This window comes from Ranitomeya imitator, chromosome 1 (genome assembly GCF_032444005.1).
Source record: "Ranitomeya imitator isolate aRanImi1 chromosome 1, aRanImi1.pri, whole genome shotgun sequence".
NCBI classification, from domain to species: Eukaryota; Metazoa; Chordata; class Amphibia; order Anura; family Dendrobatidae; genus Ranitomeya; species Ranitomeya imitator.
Genome location: NC_091282.1, coordinates 967,139,301 through 967,157,468, shown reverse-complemented (window position 1 = coordinate 967,157,468; position 18,168 = coordinate 967,139,301). Strand labels below are relative to the sequence as shown.

The window sequence follows — 18,168 nt, the reverse complement described above, 5'->3', positions numbered from 1 at the left end:
ATACAACAAGTCACAACTCTAAAGGAATAAAAAGTGCAATCTTGAGAAGAGCAACAAAGATACATTCCTGGACTTCAAAATACGTTTCATATATTGATCATCTTTAGTACTGTACTTGCCATGTGTTCTTATTTTATCCAATGTAATTACTGCTATTCTCCTTATTTTGTTCTCCTCTCCATACCCAAGATATGGCATTCTCTTCTCTGTATGTAAATCCAGTCTTGTTAATTAAAGGGTCTGTGTGTCTGAAAACGTGTGGCTCCTCAGAGTGTGCACAGTGCACATGGTCAGGATTCTCCGGTGTCGGGAGGATGTCATGTGAATGCAAGTAAACAATTTGCATACTTCCAGGCATATTCCGACTAGATGTGTTCGGACCTTGCTCAATTCACTTGTGTTGAGCAAGCCAGCACATGTTTAGTTGGCATGTGACTATGTATGCAATCAAATACTTGTGGTCACAAGACAGCCCGCTTCCGGAGACAAAACTGAAGAATCCTGGTAGCGCGCACACTGCGCATTGTAAGGATTCACAAGTCTGCAGTCACATATAGTGAACCACATGCCTTGACAACCCTTTAAAAATTTGTGGTACTCAGCTCTTCTCTGTGGGTAGATTTTTGACTTGGTTAACAAGTTTTAAGCTTTATTTATACTGTTTGACTAGAATATCAATATCTCAAAATATAACCATGTCCTGAACACATACACAACAATGGGCTAAAAATACTAGCGTAGCTTGATTCTAGAATTATTTTACTAATAAACAAAGCAGAAACTATAGAATGAAAGTCCCAAATTCACAATAAATGGTGGAGATGGGATTCGGAGGGAGCCAGGCCTCTAACTAAACTAAACTTTGATGACTAGCCTCATCAATAAGTTGTGTTATGAGTAGGGATGATCGAATAGATTAAAATAAGAGCTTATCTGAACAGCTACAGCGCTTACTGAATAGCTGCACCGTTAATCAGCTGTTCGGCGCCACAGCTGCATGTGTCGCGGCTGTGTGACAGTAACAACATATGCATGGAGAGCCTATGCGTTGGGCTCTCTATATATGTATTGTGACAGTGAAACAGCCACGACACATGCAGCTGGGGAGCCGAACAGCTAATTATCGGGAGCGTTCGAGGTATCCGGGTTACCGGAGCAGCTATTTCGACATGCACTAATGCTGCTCTTGTCAATCTTCAATGTGGTAGTCCAGCTACTGCTCAAGGTTGTAAACTGTAAGTTACTATAGCCATCTCAAAAACTGAAACTGTATTGATCAGCATGTATGCTCAATTACTGCTCCATTCATTATGATGGCTGTGTGGTTGGGAGGAATAGATCGCTTGGGTTGCCCTTTTCTAAATATCTGTAGCGGACCTAGTAGCTAAAATAGGCCTTTAAAGGAGATTGTCAAATCCTAAAGTACAAGTCTGCAGTCACCTTGTGGTTTCGTCCTGATGAAGTGGTTTGGAAACCTTGAAACGCGTTGACAAATAAATCGCATTCATGCTTCACTTCACCTCTGTGTGTGATCGTATCTTTGGAACCTTGGGCAGCGCGGACTTTAACCCACTGTATTCCTCATTCATTGCACTTTATGTGACAGCAGACTTGTGAATCCATGCATGCTCTGATGATTCTCTGGCGCCGGCACCAGGAATGGGCAGTCTTGTGACCGTAAGTATGTATCGGTCTGGAGCCATATATACAGGGGATGAATTTTACAACATTATCAGCAAACAACTTCCAACTCTTGTATATAACAGCTCAAAAGTGTCATTTAAAGAAGTTGCTCAGTTTAGAAATCACATTTCTCCCTACCCTCTTAGAGAGTTTTAAATTTTAAGACCAGTTTTGGATCCTAATCTCTAGGCTGGACTAAAGAGTGTTTGCAAAGAGCATCCGTAGCTCTACAAGACTTGTCTCCTGCATTACACAATCAATTGATTTGAGTGTACACTGTGTTACGCCTAATATTCCTTGTGGGGGCGCGGCTCCAAATTTGAACACTTCCTGTAAAGTTTCCTCCACATTACAACCCATCCAGAGAACACATCATATTGACCTTTTTGTCAAGAGTCCTTATTAAAATATAACATTGTTTAATGCAAAGAACCCCTTTAATTGCTAAAGAAACAGTACATTTTACCAGGCTTTTTTTTGTGTGTATCGGTCAAAACGTATTTTACCATATTCACTGTTCTAAGGGAATCAACAGGAATTCAGCTACATAACAATAACATTTTCACTTAGCATTAGTTTCATTTTTGGTGCCCAAAACCACAACTTCCTTCTTTTTGTGGTAAGATACTTTTTTACTAGTCTGACATTTATAAAACCCAAATATACACAGTAATGTTCAGGTCACGTAGTGGATAAACACACATAGTGTACATGTCCATAAGTTAGCACATGCATACGCAATGCATTTACATAGCCTGTGAGCTGTCCATGCAAAAGTGAACATTTTACTTTCATTACCACTTTGTACTTTCACGTCAAGTCCTTTTATAAGGCTAATCCAACAATTAGGCCGAAACATTGTCAAAATATATTGCGGCACATGTCATACTTTTTCAGGGTATAAACTGATTGGCAAGGTCTCAATAGTGCCAGGGACGTGCATTGGTGACAAACTGTAGGGAGAATATTTCCATTGTCATAGATGTGACCATTGAGTGAAATTAATGCATTTTTCATCTCGATATGTAGGGTAAAAGGATGGAAGAACTTGCAGATTTTATATACTTTGGATTTTGAGATATTTCTTTGCTAAATTAGAAAAGGCATGGAAACTAAAATCCCTCCGTTGACAATTTTAGGACTTGGAGTTACTAATCCATTTGCTTGGGCACTTAATATTAAAAATGGAAATTGTGCCATTAGCACAAAAAACAAGAGTTAAAAAAACAAAAAAACAAAAAAAAAAACAGTTGTTGAGGGCCTCATGGTTGTACACATCGGGATTTTCTAAACCACTAATGAAAAATTATAGGCAAATAATCGGATGGCCATATTCTTTAGTAGAACCCACACAGCATGCGAGTCGCATCCTCAAGGCCAGTGAGCGGTCAGCCAGGCAGCAGGGTCCATCAGTGAATTACAATCTCTTTATGAGCTACCACCAATACACTGAGCAGGACGCTCCTACAATATACAGCCAGCTCATGCAAATGACGGAAAGCGCTCACTTGTGCTCCGCCCTCTTTATCCTACATTTGTGACTAATGAGAGCAATGACATCATTAAGAATGAACCAAAATAATCTGTAATCTATATGGTCTCCTTTTGTATTATACTCTCATCACAGATAAAACTTTATTAAAGTGTAAGATTTAGTAACAGGAGTGTTTAGTGTTTCTATATAGACCATTTATGATTTACATTTATTTGCTTTTATAAACTTAATTATTTACTGAGCTTTTTTCACACTAGCCAATTATTGTTATGAACTCTTATGTCGATATCGGGCAGTTGGAAAACAGTCTTTGGACTCAGATCAGTATCACCTCAAAGGGACTGTCAGCACAGAATGATTGATGAAACCTAGCACAGGCGCTTGGTGCACCATTGGTGTGGCCAAATATTTGAGCCTTTCCACCTTCTAGTTTTCTATTTATCGCCACTCTTCTTTGGTTCTAAAGCCAATCAAAGAGGAGGGTTGAGAGCGAGGAAAAGCAAGTAGGTGGGAATACGCAGTTATATGCATGGCCATGCCAAGGGTGGACACAGTGCCTGTACTTGGTTTGAACAATAATTCTGTGCTGACAGACTGACTTTCATGGTTTCATTGGTCTTTGACAGAAATAACAGTACTCTTGTCCCAAAAAAACACCTGATAATTCCAAGATCCAGTACAAAATAAATCAACTGATCAGTCACAGCCTCTATAAGAAAGAAACCCATGATACCAATGTGAACAGAGCCAACACTTAACTAGTATTAGACCTGAGGTACAAGGCAGGCTTCTCAGTCCTAATAGAGTGGCATGCTTGAGTCTTTCCTTGTCAGATGGGTTGTCTTGTTTCTCTATAGACTTAGAGGCGCATAAAATAATCTGAGGTTTTCCTCACCCTGCCCAAGTTCAGTGCTGCCTATCTGTAGCTACTTCGTTTTTTTTGATCACCTGCAGTAACTTCACGTCTACAGAGCTCATAACTACTGAAGCCAACCATTGGGCTCTGCCAATGTAGATAGCATGCACTGCTGATGTACACAGTATGCACTGCTGAGCCCAGTGACTGGATGCAGTGCTGCCAACAGGATGTCATTCCTAGTCGGTTTTGTGAGTCTTTAACTGATGCAGAATATGTGCATAGTATTTGGACCCTCATCATATGTGCAACAAATTTTACAAAACTTAACATTTAAGTACGTTATGCAAGTCGACAAACTTGAGGGGGGTTCCCAATTTAAAGATGATATAGCAATAAGACAAGCTACCATTTTATGACCACTGATCCTAACAGTCTAAAGGATTCATAATTGAGCCTCACTGTGCAAACCTATATGTAAACATACTTATGCGGTCTTCCCTTTTTTCTTAAGGTCATGAAGTCCCAGAACTTGGATCATCTCTGATCACAAAGTGATCACTTTTCATGGCGATAGAAATCACTGAATAAAATGGGAAAAAAAACCTTAAGGGTATGTTCACACGTTCCTGATTTCCATCCTTTTTTTTTCAGGACTGTTTTTTAAAAAACTGCAGCTCTTGGCAGAAAACGCAGGTCCTTTTTTTGGTCCTTTTTTGATGCGTTTTTTGATGCAGTTTTCTAGCCGGAGTCTGTGTGTTTTCTAGGAATTTTTTTAGGGTTAAAATGGCCGAAAATACCCTAAACCCTACCCCTAACCCTACCCCTAACCCTACCCCTATTCTAACCTTAGTGGAAAAAAAAAAAAAAAAAAAAAAATCTTTATTTTTTTATTGTCCCTACCTATGGGGGTGACAAAGGGGAAGGGGGGGTCATTTACTATTTTTTTTATTTTGATCACTGAGATAAAACCTCTCTCAGTGATCAAAATGCACTTTGTAACGAATCTGCCGGCCGGCAGATTCGGCGGGCGCACTGCGCATGCGCCCGCCATTTTGCAAGATGGCGGCGCCCAGGGAGAAGACGGCCGGACGGACAACGGGACCGGGTAAGTATAAGGGGGGGAGATGGGGGCACGGGGGGGGGGGCGTCGGAGCACGGGGGGTGGCATCGGAGCATGGGGGGGTGGGATTGGGGCACGGGGGGCAGCCACACTGCAGCGGTTCTGCACCACAAACCGCAGTAAAACCCGCAGATATTTTTTTCATCTGCGGGTTTTACTGCGGCTTTCACCTCACAATGGAGGTCTATGGGTGCAGAACCGCTGCTGTTTTACAAAAAGAAGTGACATGGTACTTCTTTTTTACCGCAGCTAATCAGTGCGGTTTTTTTTTTTCAATTCAGGACCATGTGCACAGTGGGTCCTGTTTTCCATAGGGTACAGTGTACTGTACCCTGCATGGAAAACAGCCGCGGAACCGCAGCGGCAAAACCGCTGCGTTTCCGCGGTAAAAAACGCACTGTGTGAACATGGCCTAACACTTCAATTGTGATTGTGTCTGTCTAGTTCTAAAGATTTTGGTGTATTTGTACGATCTTTGAAAATGCTTCTCATACTTGGGATTTGTGGAGGGCCAAACATCTACAGATCCTATAGTGATAGCATATCCTAGTGATACGCCAATAGTTTAGAAGTTGGAAATAACCTTTAAAGATAATCTGTCTTGTTAGAAATGGTATCGGATGAGCAGCCACGATGTTATACAGCAGTTTCAGTAGCTCTTGCATTTTATTAACTGACATCTCGCGTTGGTGTGCAGTTGAGTCCAGTGGATGGTCCTGCTCATTGACTAATCGTTATCTCTGCATGCACAGGCATACCAGAAATATGGTCAATCACTAGTAGGCCCACCCACTGGACATATAAACAAACACCAGGGATTTCAACGAATAACATACAAGTTATACTGCGTCTGTCCAACAAAATCTGCTCATTCTGCTCAACTTCTCCTTCGCTATATGAGTACAATGCTGTTAACAGATCAGACTGCATGTATAATATGACAGGTTTCCTGTAAAATACAGGAATTACAGGTACAAAAGCTGGGTAAGCAATAGTAAACGGACTGGAAAATCATTGTGGACAGCCAAACAAAAGCTAGGTGGAAGCATGGACTTTATAGATACAGCTCAAGCACAACCACTCTACTGTAGAGCATTAGGAGCAAGCATTTAGCAAATGTCCTCACCATCATTTGAGTACACGAACTTGACTTTCTTTTCTAGATTGAGCACTCAGAAAAAAGGGGGACAAAAACAATAAATGAGTAAGGATATTATGAAATGACTACCTGTGGATACTAGCTATGGGACAGATTGTGGCATATAAGAAATCTGTCACAGAGCTTTATTCTATTATGTCATGGTCACTTGCTAAAATACAGTTGAAAACAGAAGTTTACATACGCTATATAAAAAGGCACATATGCATGTTTTTTCAATATCTGACATGAAATCATAAACCTTTCCCATTTTAGGTCAGTTAGGATTACCATAATTATTAATATTTGCCAAATGCCAGACTAATAAGACCAGGAGAATGTTTTAAGGCCTTTTTATTACTTACTGCAAAGTCAAATGTTTACATACATTTCATTAGTATTTGTTACCATTGCCCTTAAACTGAATGACTTGGGTCAACGTTTGGGATATCCTTCTATAAGCTTCTCACAATAGTTGGTTGGAATTTGGGCCCGTTCCTCCTGACAAAACTGGTCTAACTGATCCAGCTTTGTAGGTCACCTTGCTCGCACCTGCCTTTTCAGCTTTGCCCATACATTTTCAATAGGTTGAGGGCTTTGTGATGGCCACCCCCAGACAATGATTTTGTTATCCTTAAGCCACTTTGTTACCATTTTGACAGTATGCTTCTGGTCATTGTCCATTTGGAAGACCCATTTCTGCCAAAGCTTTAACTTCCTGGCTGACGTCTTGAGATGTTGCTTCAGTATTGCCACATAATCTTCTTTTCTCATGATGCCATCTATTTAGTGAAGTCCCTCCCACAGCAAAACAACCCCACAACATGATGCTGCCACCTCCATGTTTCACAGATGGGATGTTGTTCTTAGGCTTCCAAGCTTTTCCCTTTTTCCTCCAAACGTAACGATGGTCATTAAGCCCAAAAAGTTAAATTTTAGTTTCATCAAACCACAGGACAGGTCTACAAAAATTAAGGTATTTGTTCCTGTGTGCATTTGCAAATGTGGCACCCCTAGGGGTATTTGCCACAAAAATAGTTACTGACAGTAAATACAAATACTAAAATAGCAAGACTGCACTATCACCTCCGGCCAGAAGGGGGAGCTCCAGAGACTCCCCTTGATCCATTCTGGTCTGAGAGAAGAAATGGCAGTTGGGCTAAGGAGCTGAAAGTGAGAGGTCATACAGCTGAATTTCTAACAGCCCTATGACGGTTTCCAGGCCCAAATCACCGGCCTGAGGAGAAGAGGGACAGAGAAAAGGGACATTGTGAGAATCGGGTAGCATTAATCAATACCCAGAACAGGCGCAAAGACGGATACCGGATCCGTGGATGTATTCATTATATATAATACAGCAACCAAAAAACGTGAGGTGATATCAGCTTCACTAGGGCCGGACGCAGCAACAGACACAGAGTTCAGCGGTACTCCCGGAGGGGGTAAGCCGATAAAAGGACTCGGGTTGCCCGTCGAACCAGGACCTGGAGGGGACAGATTGGGCCGGCAGCCAGTTCACATACAGCAGCAGGGCCACACAGAAATTGCGTACAATAAGAGGCGAAGACCCCGGCAGGGTCAAAGTAACTCAGAGTTCCCATACAGACTCCGGTGACAGGACTGGTTGTAAATCCTTTTATGTTAAAGTAAACTGGTTAAACGTTTCAGTGCCTCAGTCTTTCATTTGGACAATAGCCATCTATCCAGGATCGGGATCGTCACCGCTGGGAGAACCTGCTGCTGATCAAGTAAGTGCCTGTCCCCTCACGATACCCCTTACACTGTGCATTGCCTGAGGCCACAGCACCGGGTCAAGCCACCCGTGACATCCCCCTCAAGAGACAGACTCCATTGGTCCGGTGCTGGGTATCCCGGTCTCTTGGGCGTCACAATTGGCGTGGAACAGGATCTAGCCAGCCCATATACCGGGTATTGTGTGCCGTGATTGGAGCCCAAAACTGTGAAAACTTGGATGAAAAATCTTGAAAATTGACTTTATTAAAGAAAAATCCATTCCTCATTGAAAACTATTGAAAGTGACTTTTCCCCATTGGTTATAATGGAGTAAAGATGGCCGCCATCCCCTGAGGTAATCACTTCATAACCGTTAGGCACGAGACTGTTAATTGAGCTATGCCATCACCTGAGCCCCAGTCTAACTGAAAAACTTCAGAATCCGCCATTACAAAGCGCGGTGGGTGGGAGCAGCAGGGGGCGTGTCATTGTGGGCGGCACCAAGCTGAGCGCTCTGACGTCAGAGCAAGGTGAAAATCGTCCTGCTGCACAGTGGAACGAATCTACACTATCCCGACGGAAGCGGAGGACCGGACGGGTCCGGATTAACTAAGGGGGCACAGTATGTCGCAGCACGGAGACGCCGCAGCACCCGGCGACGCTAATGCAGCTGAAAGACAGAGTGTCGATAGAGAGTCCGGTAGCGCAGCGGTGCAAGGAGTGGCGCCCATCATGCCAGTGCTGATGCCATATACCCCAGGTGGCCCATGGCTTCCAATGTATGAAGGTGAGCCTAATACCCTTGACGATTTCAGAGAAAAGATGCTGGCCCATTTTGACATGTTCCCCGTGGGTGAAGTTCAGCGTGTTAGTCTCCTGATGATGCAGATAAGTGGCCATGCTAAGCGAGAAGTCACAGCATGGGCAGCTGATCTAAAAGGCACTGTTGAACGCATATTTGCTGGATTAAAAGCTACATTTGAAACCACTGCCAGCAGCAAAGCTAAAGTACGATTCTTTAATTGCAAACAAAAAGTTAATGAGTGCGTGAGAGACTTTGCCTTAAACCTGCAGGAAGCCCTTAAATCACTTACACTGGCTGAACCCATTTTTAACACCGGAGCGGATAAACTGCTAAGAGATCAATTTATTGAGGGACTCTACACCCCTTCTCACCAGGGGCATGTGAGCATGCTTGTTTTTAAGAACCCTGAATTGACATTTGCCCAATTAAAGGAGAGCGTTATACGTCTCCAGCTGGCAGAAGCACCTCGGGATCAGGAGCCTGCGCAACTCATGGCAGAGGCTCCTCAACAACATGGAGTACCAGTGACATCAGCTATGTCCGGGGCCATTGCTAAGCCCCTGGGGCCCAGCACTAATGAGGCTCTTCAACAAAAGCTTGACTCTTTAACTGATGTTGTTGCTTCAATGGCTAAAACCATGCAGGAGATGAGAGGACCCAAGATGGAGTTGGCAAACCGTAGAGAAGATGTTCCATGGATGAGACCCCAGAGATACCCGACATGGAGAGGACGACCCCGCGACCGCTACCAACCGGATGGACAGCCCATTTGCCGCCGTTGCCAGCAGCCAGGCCACTTTGCACGAGATTGTGATTTAAATGGGAATCCCCTGGGAATGCGGGCCGCTTCGCAGGAATGAACTTTCAAGGCCCAACACCCTGGCACGACCGGTACATCGGAGGACGACCCATTATCCCTATCGTGCTGGACGGAATGCCCCTCAACGCTTTGCTGGACACAGGTTCCCAGATTTCATCTATACCGTATATCCTTTATAAGAGGTACTGGGCTGATGCAGATATTGATAAAGGGCCCTCTGATGTTGAACTAGATATATGGGCCAGTAATGGTAAGTTGGTACCGAAACTAGGATTCAGGGAGATGACCATAAAGATTGGTAAAATAGAATTGAAGAAACAGGGTATAATTGTTGTTGATGTTGACCGGCGGAACTGTGAACCAACTGTATTGATAGGAATGAATGTGTTAGAGAACTGCTTTTCCGAAGTCATTTCTGTCTTACAGCAAATTGCTGAAACTGCCCAATCCTGCCAGCAGAGAGTTCTCCGGAGGGAAATAAAAGTATTGATGTTAAGGCAACAGGTAGAAGTTGCAGGTGGAGAAATCGGCAGTGTGAGGGTAAGTGATCCAACGTCTATTGTAATCCCACCAAAAACAGAAATGCTGGTATGGTGTAGAGCAGCCATTGGTACTAAGGGACGAAATTATCAAGCCTTAATGGAACCAGTGTACACCGACAGCAGGCCCACTATACTCACAGCACGAGGGATAGTCGAGGTACACCGGGGACGAGTGCCGGTACGACTTTTGAACTGTGGAGAGGAAGAGGTCACTTTGCCAAGGTATGCTACAATGGCAAAGCTATATACTGTTGACAACAATGCCATCACAACCATTGAGCCCTTAGAACCAACCTGTCAGGTGGAAGGCAATGGCTCAGATGGAGAAATGGAGGATTGGTGCCAACAGCTACACGTGGGCATAAATTCAACACCTACCCATCAAAAACAAGGGGTGTATAGGCTAGTGACGGAATATGAACAAGTCTTCAGTAAACACCCATTGGACTTCGGACAGATAGAAGGGGTAGAACACACAATCCCCACAGGTGACCATCCCCCAATAAAAGAAAGATATAGACCCATACCGCCCGCTTACTATCAATGTGCAAAAGATATGCTGAGGGAAATGAAACAGGCCGGGGTAATAAGAGACAGCTGTAGCCCCTGGGCGGCCCCTCTAGTGATTGTCAAAAAAAAAAAAGATGGAACTATGAGAATGTGCGTAGACTACCGGCAGATTAATAACATCACCCATAAAGATGCCTACCCCTTGCCAAGGATAGAAGAGTCCTTGACTGCTTTGAAATATGCTAATTATTTTTCCACCTTAGACTTAACAAGCGGGTATTGGCAAGTCCCTGTGGCTGAGAGAGATAAGGAAAAGACGGCATTCACCACACCAATGGGTCTAAGTGAATTTAATCGCATGCCGTTCGGACTCTGCAATGCATCCGGTACCTTCCAGCGGCTGATGGAATGCTGCCTCGGACTCAAGAACTTCGAGACCGTCCTCCTGTACCTAGATGATGTGATCGTCTACTCAAAGACTTACGAACAACACTTAAAAGACTTGGCAGAAGTGTTCGAAGCCTTATCCAGGTATGGCATGAAAATCAAGCCATCCAAATGTCACCTTCTCAAGCCAAAGGTACAGTACCTGGGACACATCGTGAGTTCGGAGGGAGTAGCACCGGATCCCGAGAAAATAACCGCCATAAGGGATTGGCCGAGACCTACCAGCGCAAAAGAAGTGAGGCAATTCCTGGGATTGGTGGGTTACTATCGCAGATTTATAAAAGGATTTACCAAGTTGGCAGCACCCTTGCAAGACGCCTTGGTAGGGCAGACGAAGAAACCTTCAAACTGAAACCCTCCTTTCCAGTGGAACGACGAAAGGGAAGACTCCTTAGAACAACTAAAGAAGGCACTAACCGGAGAAGAGGTTCTGGCATACCCAGATTATCATCAACCTTTCATCCTCTACACCGATGCCAGTAATGTGGGACTAGGAGCTGTGCTGTCACAAAAGCAAGAAGGTCGGGAGAAAGTCATCGCCTTTGCAAGTAGAAAGCTCCGGCCTACTGAAAGAAATCCAGAAAATTATAGCTCCTTCAAATTGGAACTACTGGCAGTAGTTTGGGCTGTGACGGAGCGTTTCAAACACTATCTGGCCGCTGCAGAATTTATTGTCTATACTGACAACAATCCGTTGACCCACCTGGACACAGCCAAATTAGGTGCGTTAGAACAGCGATGGATAGCCCGGTTATCTAATTACAACTTCAAGATCAAGTATCGAGCAGGTCGCAAGAATGGAAATGCAGATGCCCTATTCCGGATGCCACACTTGAGAGATGTAGAAGAAGAAACGGGGGAGCTTGAAGAAATTGAACTACCAGCCTTCCATCATCCCAAGGCAAAACATCATCAGTCAAGTACCTATCAGAAACAACAAGAGGTGAATTTTAATCCGTTAGCACACCATAGATGGGCTGACACCCAAGACAGCAATCCGGCTGTGAAGTTGGTGAAGGAACTGTTAACTGAGCAAAGTGCATATCCCGATGAGGATGCCCCAGAAGAGACGCATCAACTCTGGAAAGAGAGAGGCAAAATGTTCCTGTATCAAGGGAAGCTCTGTAGAAGGTACACCAATCCGAAAACACATGAATTGGTTTGGCAGATTATCGTGCCTAAACAAGATGTCAAGATGGTCCTCGAAGCTTACCATAATGGTGCTGGTCACTTTGGTTGGAAAAAGTTAGAAGTACTTCTAAGAGAAAGATTTTATTGGGTCGGGATGAGAAAAACAATCGAACAGTGGTGCAGAAATTGTGGCCCGTGCAACCTCAGAAGAAACGATCAAAAGAACCAAAGAGCACCACTGCAGCCCATAATCACCAAACAACCACTTGAACTTGTAGCCATAGACCACGTGAAGTTAATACCAAGCCGGTCCGGCTATGTCTATGCCTTGACCATCGTGGACCATTATTCACGCTTCTTGGTAGTAGTACCCGTAAAAGATCTGACAGCAAAAACAGCAGCCAAAGCGTTCCAAACGTACTTTTGTAGACCCCATGGATATCCGGAACAGGTTCTCACCGACCAAGGTACAGCCTTTGAATCAGAGATCTTCAGAGAATTCTGTAATATGTATGGTTGCAAAAAGATCAGGACGACGGCCTATCATCCACAAACAAACGGCTTATGCGAGAAGATGAACCATATTGTAATAGACCTACTAAAGACTTTACCTGAGACAGAAAGGAATCAATGGCCAGAGAAATTGCCTGACTTGGTGGATCTGTATAATCATGTCCCGGTGAGCTCCACCAACTGCACCCCAGCTTATCTTATGCGTGCAAGACCCGGCCAATTACCAATCGATCTAGAAATGGGAATTCTGAAACCAGACGCAGAAGTTCAAGACTCCAATTGGGATATCATACGGCAAAAGCAGTATCGCCAAGTGCAAGAGAGTGTGGAAAGAAGCCTTCAGCAAACTAGAGAAAGACAAGAGCGAACTTTCAACCAGAATGCTCTAGCGACCCCATTAAGACCGGGTGATCAAGTGCTCAAGAGAAACCGTCGAACCAATAAACTAGACAATCAGTGGGAAGCCGTACCCTACACAGTTTTACCAACAAGAATGGATAATCCTAAAATGTGTCTCATTAGCAAAAACGGAGGCTTAACATCTGTATTAGTGTCAAGAGACAATCTTAAATTGTGTCCGGAAGCATTGAAAGAGCCAGAAGTTGTCCAGCCAGAATCAGAAGTTATTCAACCCATACAGGTTCAACCAGTAAAGGAAAAAGAAGAGGAAATGTATCACACCTGTATAGGAGACTTTCCCAAAACCCTACTAACATACCATGGTGCAGTAGTGGTTCCCATGGTGGCCTTTTACCCAACACCGAACCCAATACCAGAAGTCCCAAGACAGGAAGAGGCTGACCCCGTACTACAGGAGGTTCCAGGCCAGGAAGAACAGATTCCTGGTCAGAGTAATCCCATTCACGGTGGACTTGCCAACTCCATAGTCGTGGAATTATCTTTAGCAGAACGGGCAGATACTACATCCGCAGTAGACAGTAGTACACCACATGAAGAGACACCGCTATTACGTAGATCACAGCGTAGTACCCAGGGTCAATTACCGGCCAGGTATGCAGATTAAAAACTATAAAGCTCATAATGTGAATTGTATATATGTTATGCCGTATATAGTTAAACAGAAAATGTAGTATAGTCATTGTTATCAGTCTGCAACGTTTAAGCCCAGTGCCTACAGAGACTTGTCTGTATGAACTTCTTGCATATTCTTGAACTTGTTATCAGCCCGGAGGCACTAAATCAAAGCTCCGGAAAGACTGCTTTTTGAACTTTGCTTTTTGCTCTTTTTGAACTTTCTTTAGACTTTATATTGATAACTCCGTTGGAAAAATGGAACTAAATTCCTGGACACTAAGTACAGTGCCTTTCCTAATACCTTCAAGGATAGAACTGTATTAATGGACGCTATTTGAAGTGACTTTTTACAGAACTCTATTTTTGTTTCCTTGAGTGGTTTTTGTAACTTTTCATTTTTAAGACTCTGTACATATTAATTGTTATTTCAAAATGTTATTGTCCCACAGTCCCGGAGTACTGTTCTTAACTAAGGGGGAATGTGGCACCCCTAGGGGTATTTGCCACAAAAATAGTTACTGACAGTAAATACAAATACTAAAATAGCAAGACTGCACTATCACCTCCGGCCAGAAGGGGGAGCTCCAGAGACTCCCCTTGATCCATTCTGGTCTGAGAGAAGAAATGGCAGTTGGGCTAAGGAGCTGAAAGTGAGAGGTCATACAGCTGAATTTCTAACAGCCCTATGACGGTTTCCAGGCCCAAATCACCGGCCTGAGGAGAAGAGGGACAGAGAAAAGGGACATTGTGAGAACCGGGTAGCATTAATCACTACCCAGAACAGGCGCAAAGACGGATACCGGATCCGTGGCTGTATTCATTATATATAATACAGCAACCGGAAAAACGTGAGGTGATATCAGCTTCACTAGGGCCGGACGCAGCAACAGACACAGAGTTCAGCGGTACTCCCGGAGGGGGTAAGCCGATAAAAGGACTCGGGTTGCCCGTCGAACCAGGACCCGGAGGGGACAGATTGGGCCGGCAGCCAGTTCACATACAGCAGCAGGGCCACACAGAAATTGCGTACAATAAGAGGCGAAGACCCCGGCAGGGTCAAAGTAACTCAGAGTTCCCATACAGACTCCGGTGACAGGACTGGTTGTAAATCCTTTTATGTTAAAGTAAACTGGTTAAACGTTTCAGTGCCTCAGTCTTTCATTTGGACAATAGCCATCTATCCAGGATCGGGATCGTCACCGCTGGGAGAACCTGCTGCTGATCAAGTAAGTGCCTGTCCCCTCACGATACCCCTTACACTGTGCATTGCCTGAGGCCACAGCACCGGGTCAAGCCACCCGTGACATCCCCCTCAAGAGACAGACTCCATTGGTCCGGTGCTGGGTATCCCGGTCTCTTGGGCGTCACACAAACATTAATTTAGCTTTTTTTATATATCTTTTGGAGTAATGGCTTCTTCCTGGCAGAGTGGCCTTTAAGCCCATGTTGATACAGTGCTCACTTCACTGTGGATATTGACACAATCTTACAAGCTTCTGCCATCATCTTCACAAGGTCTTTTGCTTTAGTCCTTGGGCTGATATGCACATGTCGGACCAAAGCATGTTCATCTCTGGGACACAGAACCAGTGTCCTTCCTGAGCGGTATGATGGCTGGACATTCCCATCTTGTTTGTACAGATGAACAAGGCACCTTCAGGTATCTTGAAAGGATGAGCAAGACTTGTGCAAGTCCACAATTGTCTTCCTGATATCTTGGCTGATTTCTTTAGACTTTCCCATGATGCTACACAAAGAAGCAGTGTTTCAGGTGTGTATTAAAATACATCCACAGTTATGTCTCTAACTCAGACGCTGCAGTTAGTAATACAAATGCCTTAAAACATTATCTTGCTCTTAATATTCTGGCAGTTGGCTAATAATAATTATGGTAATCCTAATTGACCTAACATGGTTATTCTGATTTCATGTCACATATTGAGAAAAACATGCATATATGTCTGTTTATATAGCGTATGTAAACTTCTGGTTTCAACTGAATCTATTCTTTTTCTTTTATCAATCCATATACTACATGATCTGAATCTTGGTATAGAGTTCCTTACAACTCTCCTCTACCCCAGACAATAAATGCGGATAATACAAGCGCTATATCGAAAAGGAGTAGGGAAGAGATGGAGAATTTTCCTTCCAAGTTAGGAGAGAATATTTGTAGCAATTGCATTGGGAATTGGTTAGTTGCTTCATGCTGGCATTTCATTCAGAGAAAACCATTTTAAGCACTTAGGGAGTTAGGGAGAGAGACCTGGCTAATCCGGCACTGCCCCCGGCCGGCTGCTTCAGGTGATTGACAGGTATCTTTGATGTGTCACATAGCGATAGACCTAGCTATCATCAGGACAAGCGGGCAATGTCAGAGTAGGCTCCTTTAACAATCTGTATCACAACTCTGCTTTTATTATTGTTGAATAGAAAAGAACTGAATACATTTATGTAAATCACATTTGTCACCCAATGCTATTACATGTCACGGATTATATATTGTCTTCCATAATAGCGTTATTTACTTCATTTTCAAATCATCAATGTATAATAAAAAACATGTTTCGCTTTTTGTTATGCATTTTGAAAAACAGCCCTTAAAATACCTTTTAGGCCATTGTTCCCCAATTTCAGTTCTCAAGTCCCAGCAACAGATCCTGCTTTTAGGATTCCCTTTAGTATTGTAGAAGTGATGAAATTATCACATGGGTAATAGGAAGGAAATCCTGGATCTGCTGGTGCGCCCTGAGGTGGAGCCCAGAAACACAACTTTAGGTGGGTAAAAAAGAGCAGGATTACTTGAATTATAAGGAGGGTTCCATTAATGTGACACAACAGTAGCTTGCTAATTCTAGTCTGCCGGTCCAATTGTGTGGTGCATATGGGATCAGTAAGTGTTAATGTTGTTGTCACTAGTATATATATGCTGAAAATATCTGGAGCCCATGGCTAAGGCTACGTTCACATTTGCGGTGCGTCGGGCGCAACCGCGGCGACGCATGCGCCATGCGCCCCTATATTTAACATGGGAGGCGCATGGACATGCGTTTTGTGACGCATGCGTTTTTTGGGCGCAAGCGTCAGGGCGCAGAGGACGGTGCTTGTTGCATTTTTTTGAGCTATAAAAATGAACGCATGCGTCACAAAACGCAGCGTTTTGCATGCGTTTTTCCGTGCGTTGTGCGTTGCGTCGCCGACGCAGCACACAACAACGCAAATGTGAACGTAGCCTAAAATAGATAAATTCAGCAGCAACTGTATGCACATGCATAAGCTGAGAAGTGTGTTAAAGAGGTTGACCAGGACTAGGTTATTGAAGACATCACCAATATTAGACCAATGAAGGTCGACACACTGCACCCCCACTGATCAGCCGCTAGCAGGTTCTGCAGCCGCCAAACATACATAGTGTTCAGAGCCGAAACACCACAGCGCCATACATTATGTAGTGGCCATTCTCAGGTACTGCAGTTCAGCTACTATTAAATGGAATGGGAGCTTGTGCAGATTGTTAGACCATCACTCTTCTGATCGTAGTCTTGAACAATCCCTTTCCTTAGTCATTTCTCAACTAAAGAAATGGGCCTATCCATTCCCCTTCTAGAGAGGTTCTGCAGCAGTTCGGGTCTGTTAAAATCAATAACGTAAGGCAGCTCTCCAGGTGTCTAATCTGCAGGTCCCTATTGTGAAATGGTAGCAAGTTCTTACGATCTTTGGTTGCTCCGAGAAGCTGTAAGAAAGCCACACATGGCTGTTTCCCTCAGCAATCACAGCATATAATAGCCCTTGTGTGTTAACGCAGAAAATGTGAAAATTATAAAAGAGCCCTACAATACGAGACACATTTGTGGCTAAGCATAAACCATTCTTTTCAGTCTCTATAGACAAGTAGCTCATTAGCAAGTGCTTAGACCTATGCCATATAGCTTCTGAATAAGTACAACCAAAATCAAAAGATCGGTAAAAACGAATACGTATTATGTACACATTGACATCCAGTTAATAAAAGTGAAAAAATACAATATGGCCTCAGGTTTACAGGGTTAAGCTGGTTACCTAATGATCTACAGTCGGATACGATACATGCAATAAAGTATTTTATATGCTAAAAATGGAGAATTGCGGACAGATGTACAGTAAATTGGCCCTGTCATTACATCATTAGGACGTGGATATTAGGACACCTCAGTGGTGACATTTCCAAAACCAGTAGGGTTTATGCGGCTACAGATGAAAGAATCCTGGAAATATTAGGAACGGAGATTTCTGTTGCATAACTTACCTTCACTCCATCAGGCTTCTTCAATAAACTTCTCGCTGCTGCAAACAGATG

The 18,168-nt window shown here is 43.6% G+C and overlaps 1 protein-coding gene across 11 annotated transcripts in view; it reads right to left on the bottom strand.

Moving 5' to 3' along the window:
* The window catches only part of CAMK2D (calcium/calmodulin dependent protein kinase II delta), a 286,176-nt gene that overhangs the window by 46,920 nt on the left and 221,088 nt on the right, over positions 1 to 18,168 (bottom strand). For 3 of the 11 annotated variants that reach the window (XM_069743769.1, XM_069743771.1, XM_069743777.1), the window contains exons 13-14: positions 18,118 to 18,155; positions 6,284 to 6,316 (exon numbers count right to left, since the gene is read on the bottom strand). In XM_069743769.1, the coding sequence (XP_069599870.1) occupies positions 6,284 to 6,316; positions 18,118 to 18,155 (71 nt within the window). The remainder of the gene's footprint in view (positions 1 to 6,283; positions 6,317 to 18,117; positions 18,156 to 18,168) is intronic. The other 8 variants (XM_069743772.1, XM_069743775.1, XM_069743779.1 and 5 more) reach the window with 3 other exon arrangements.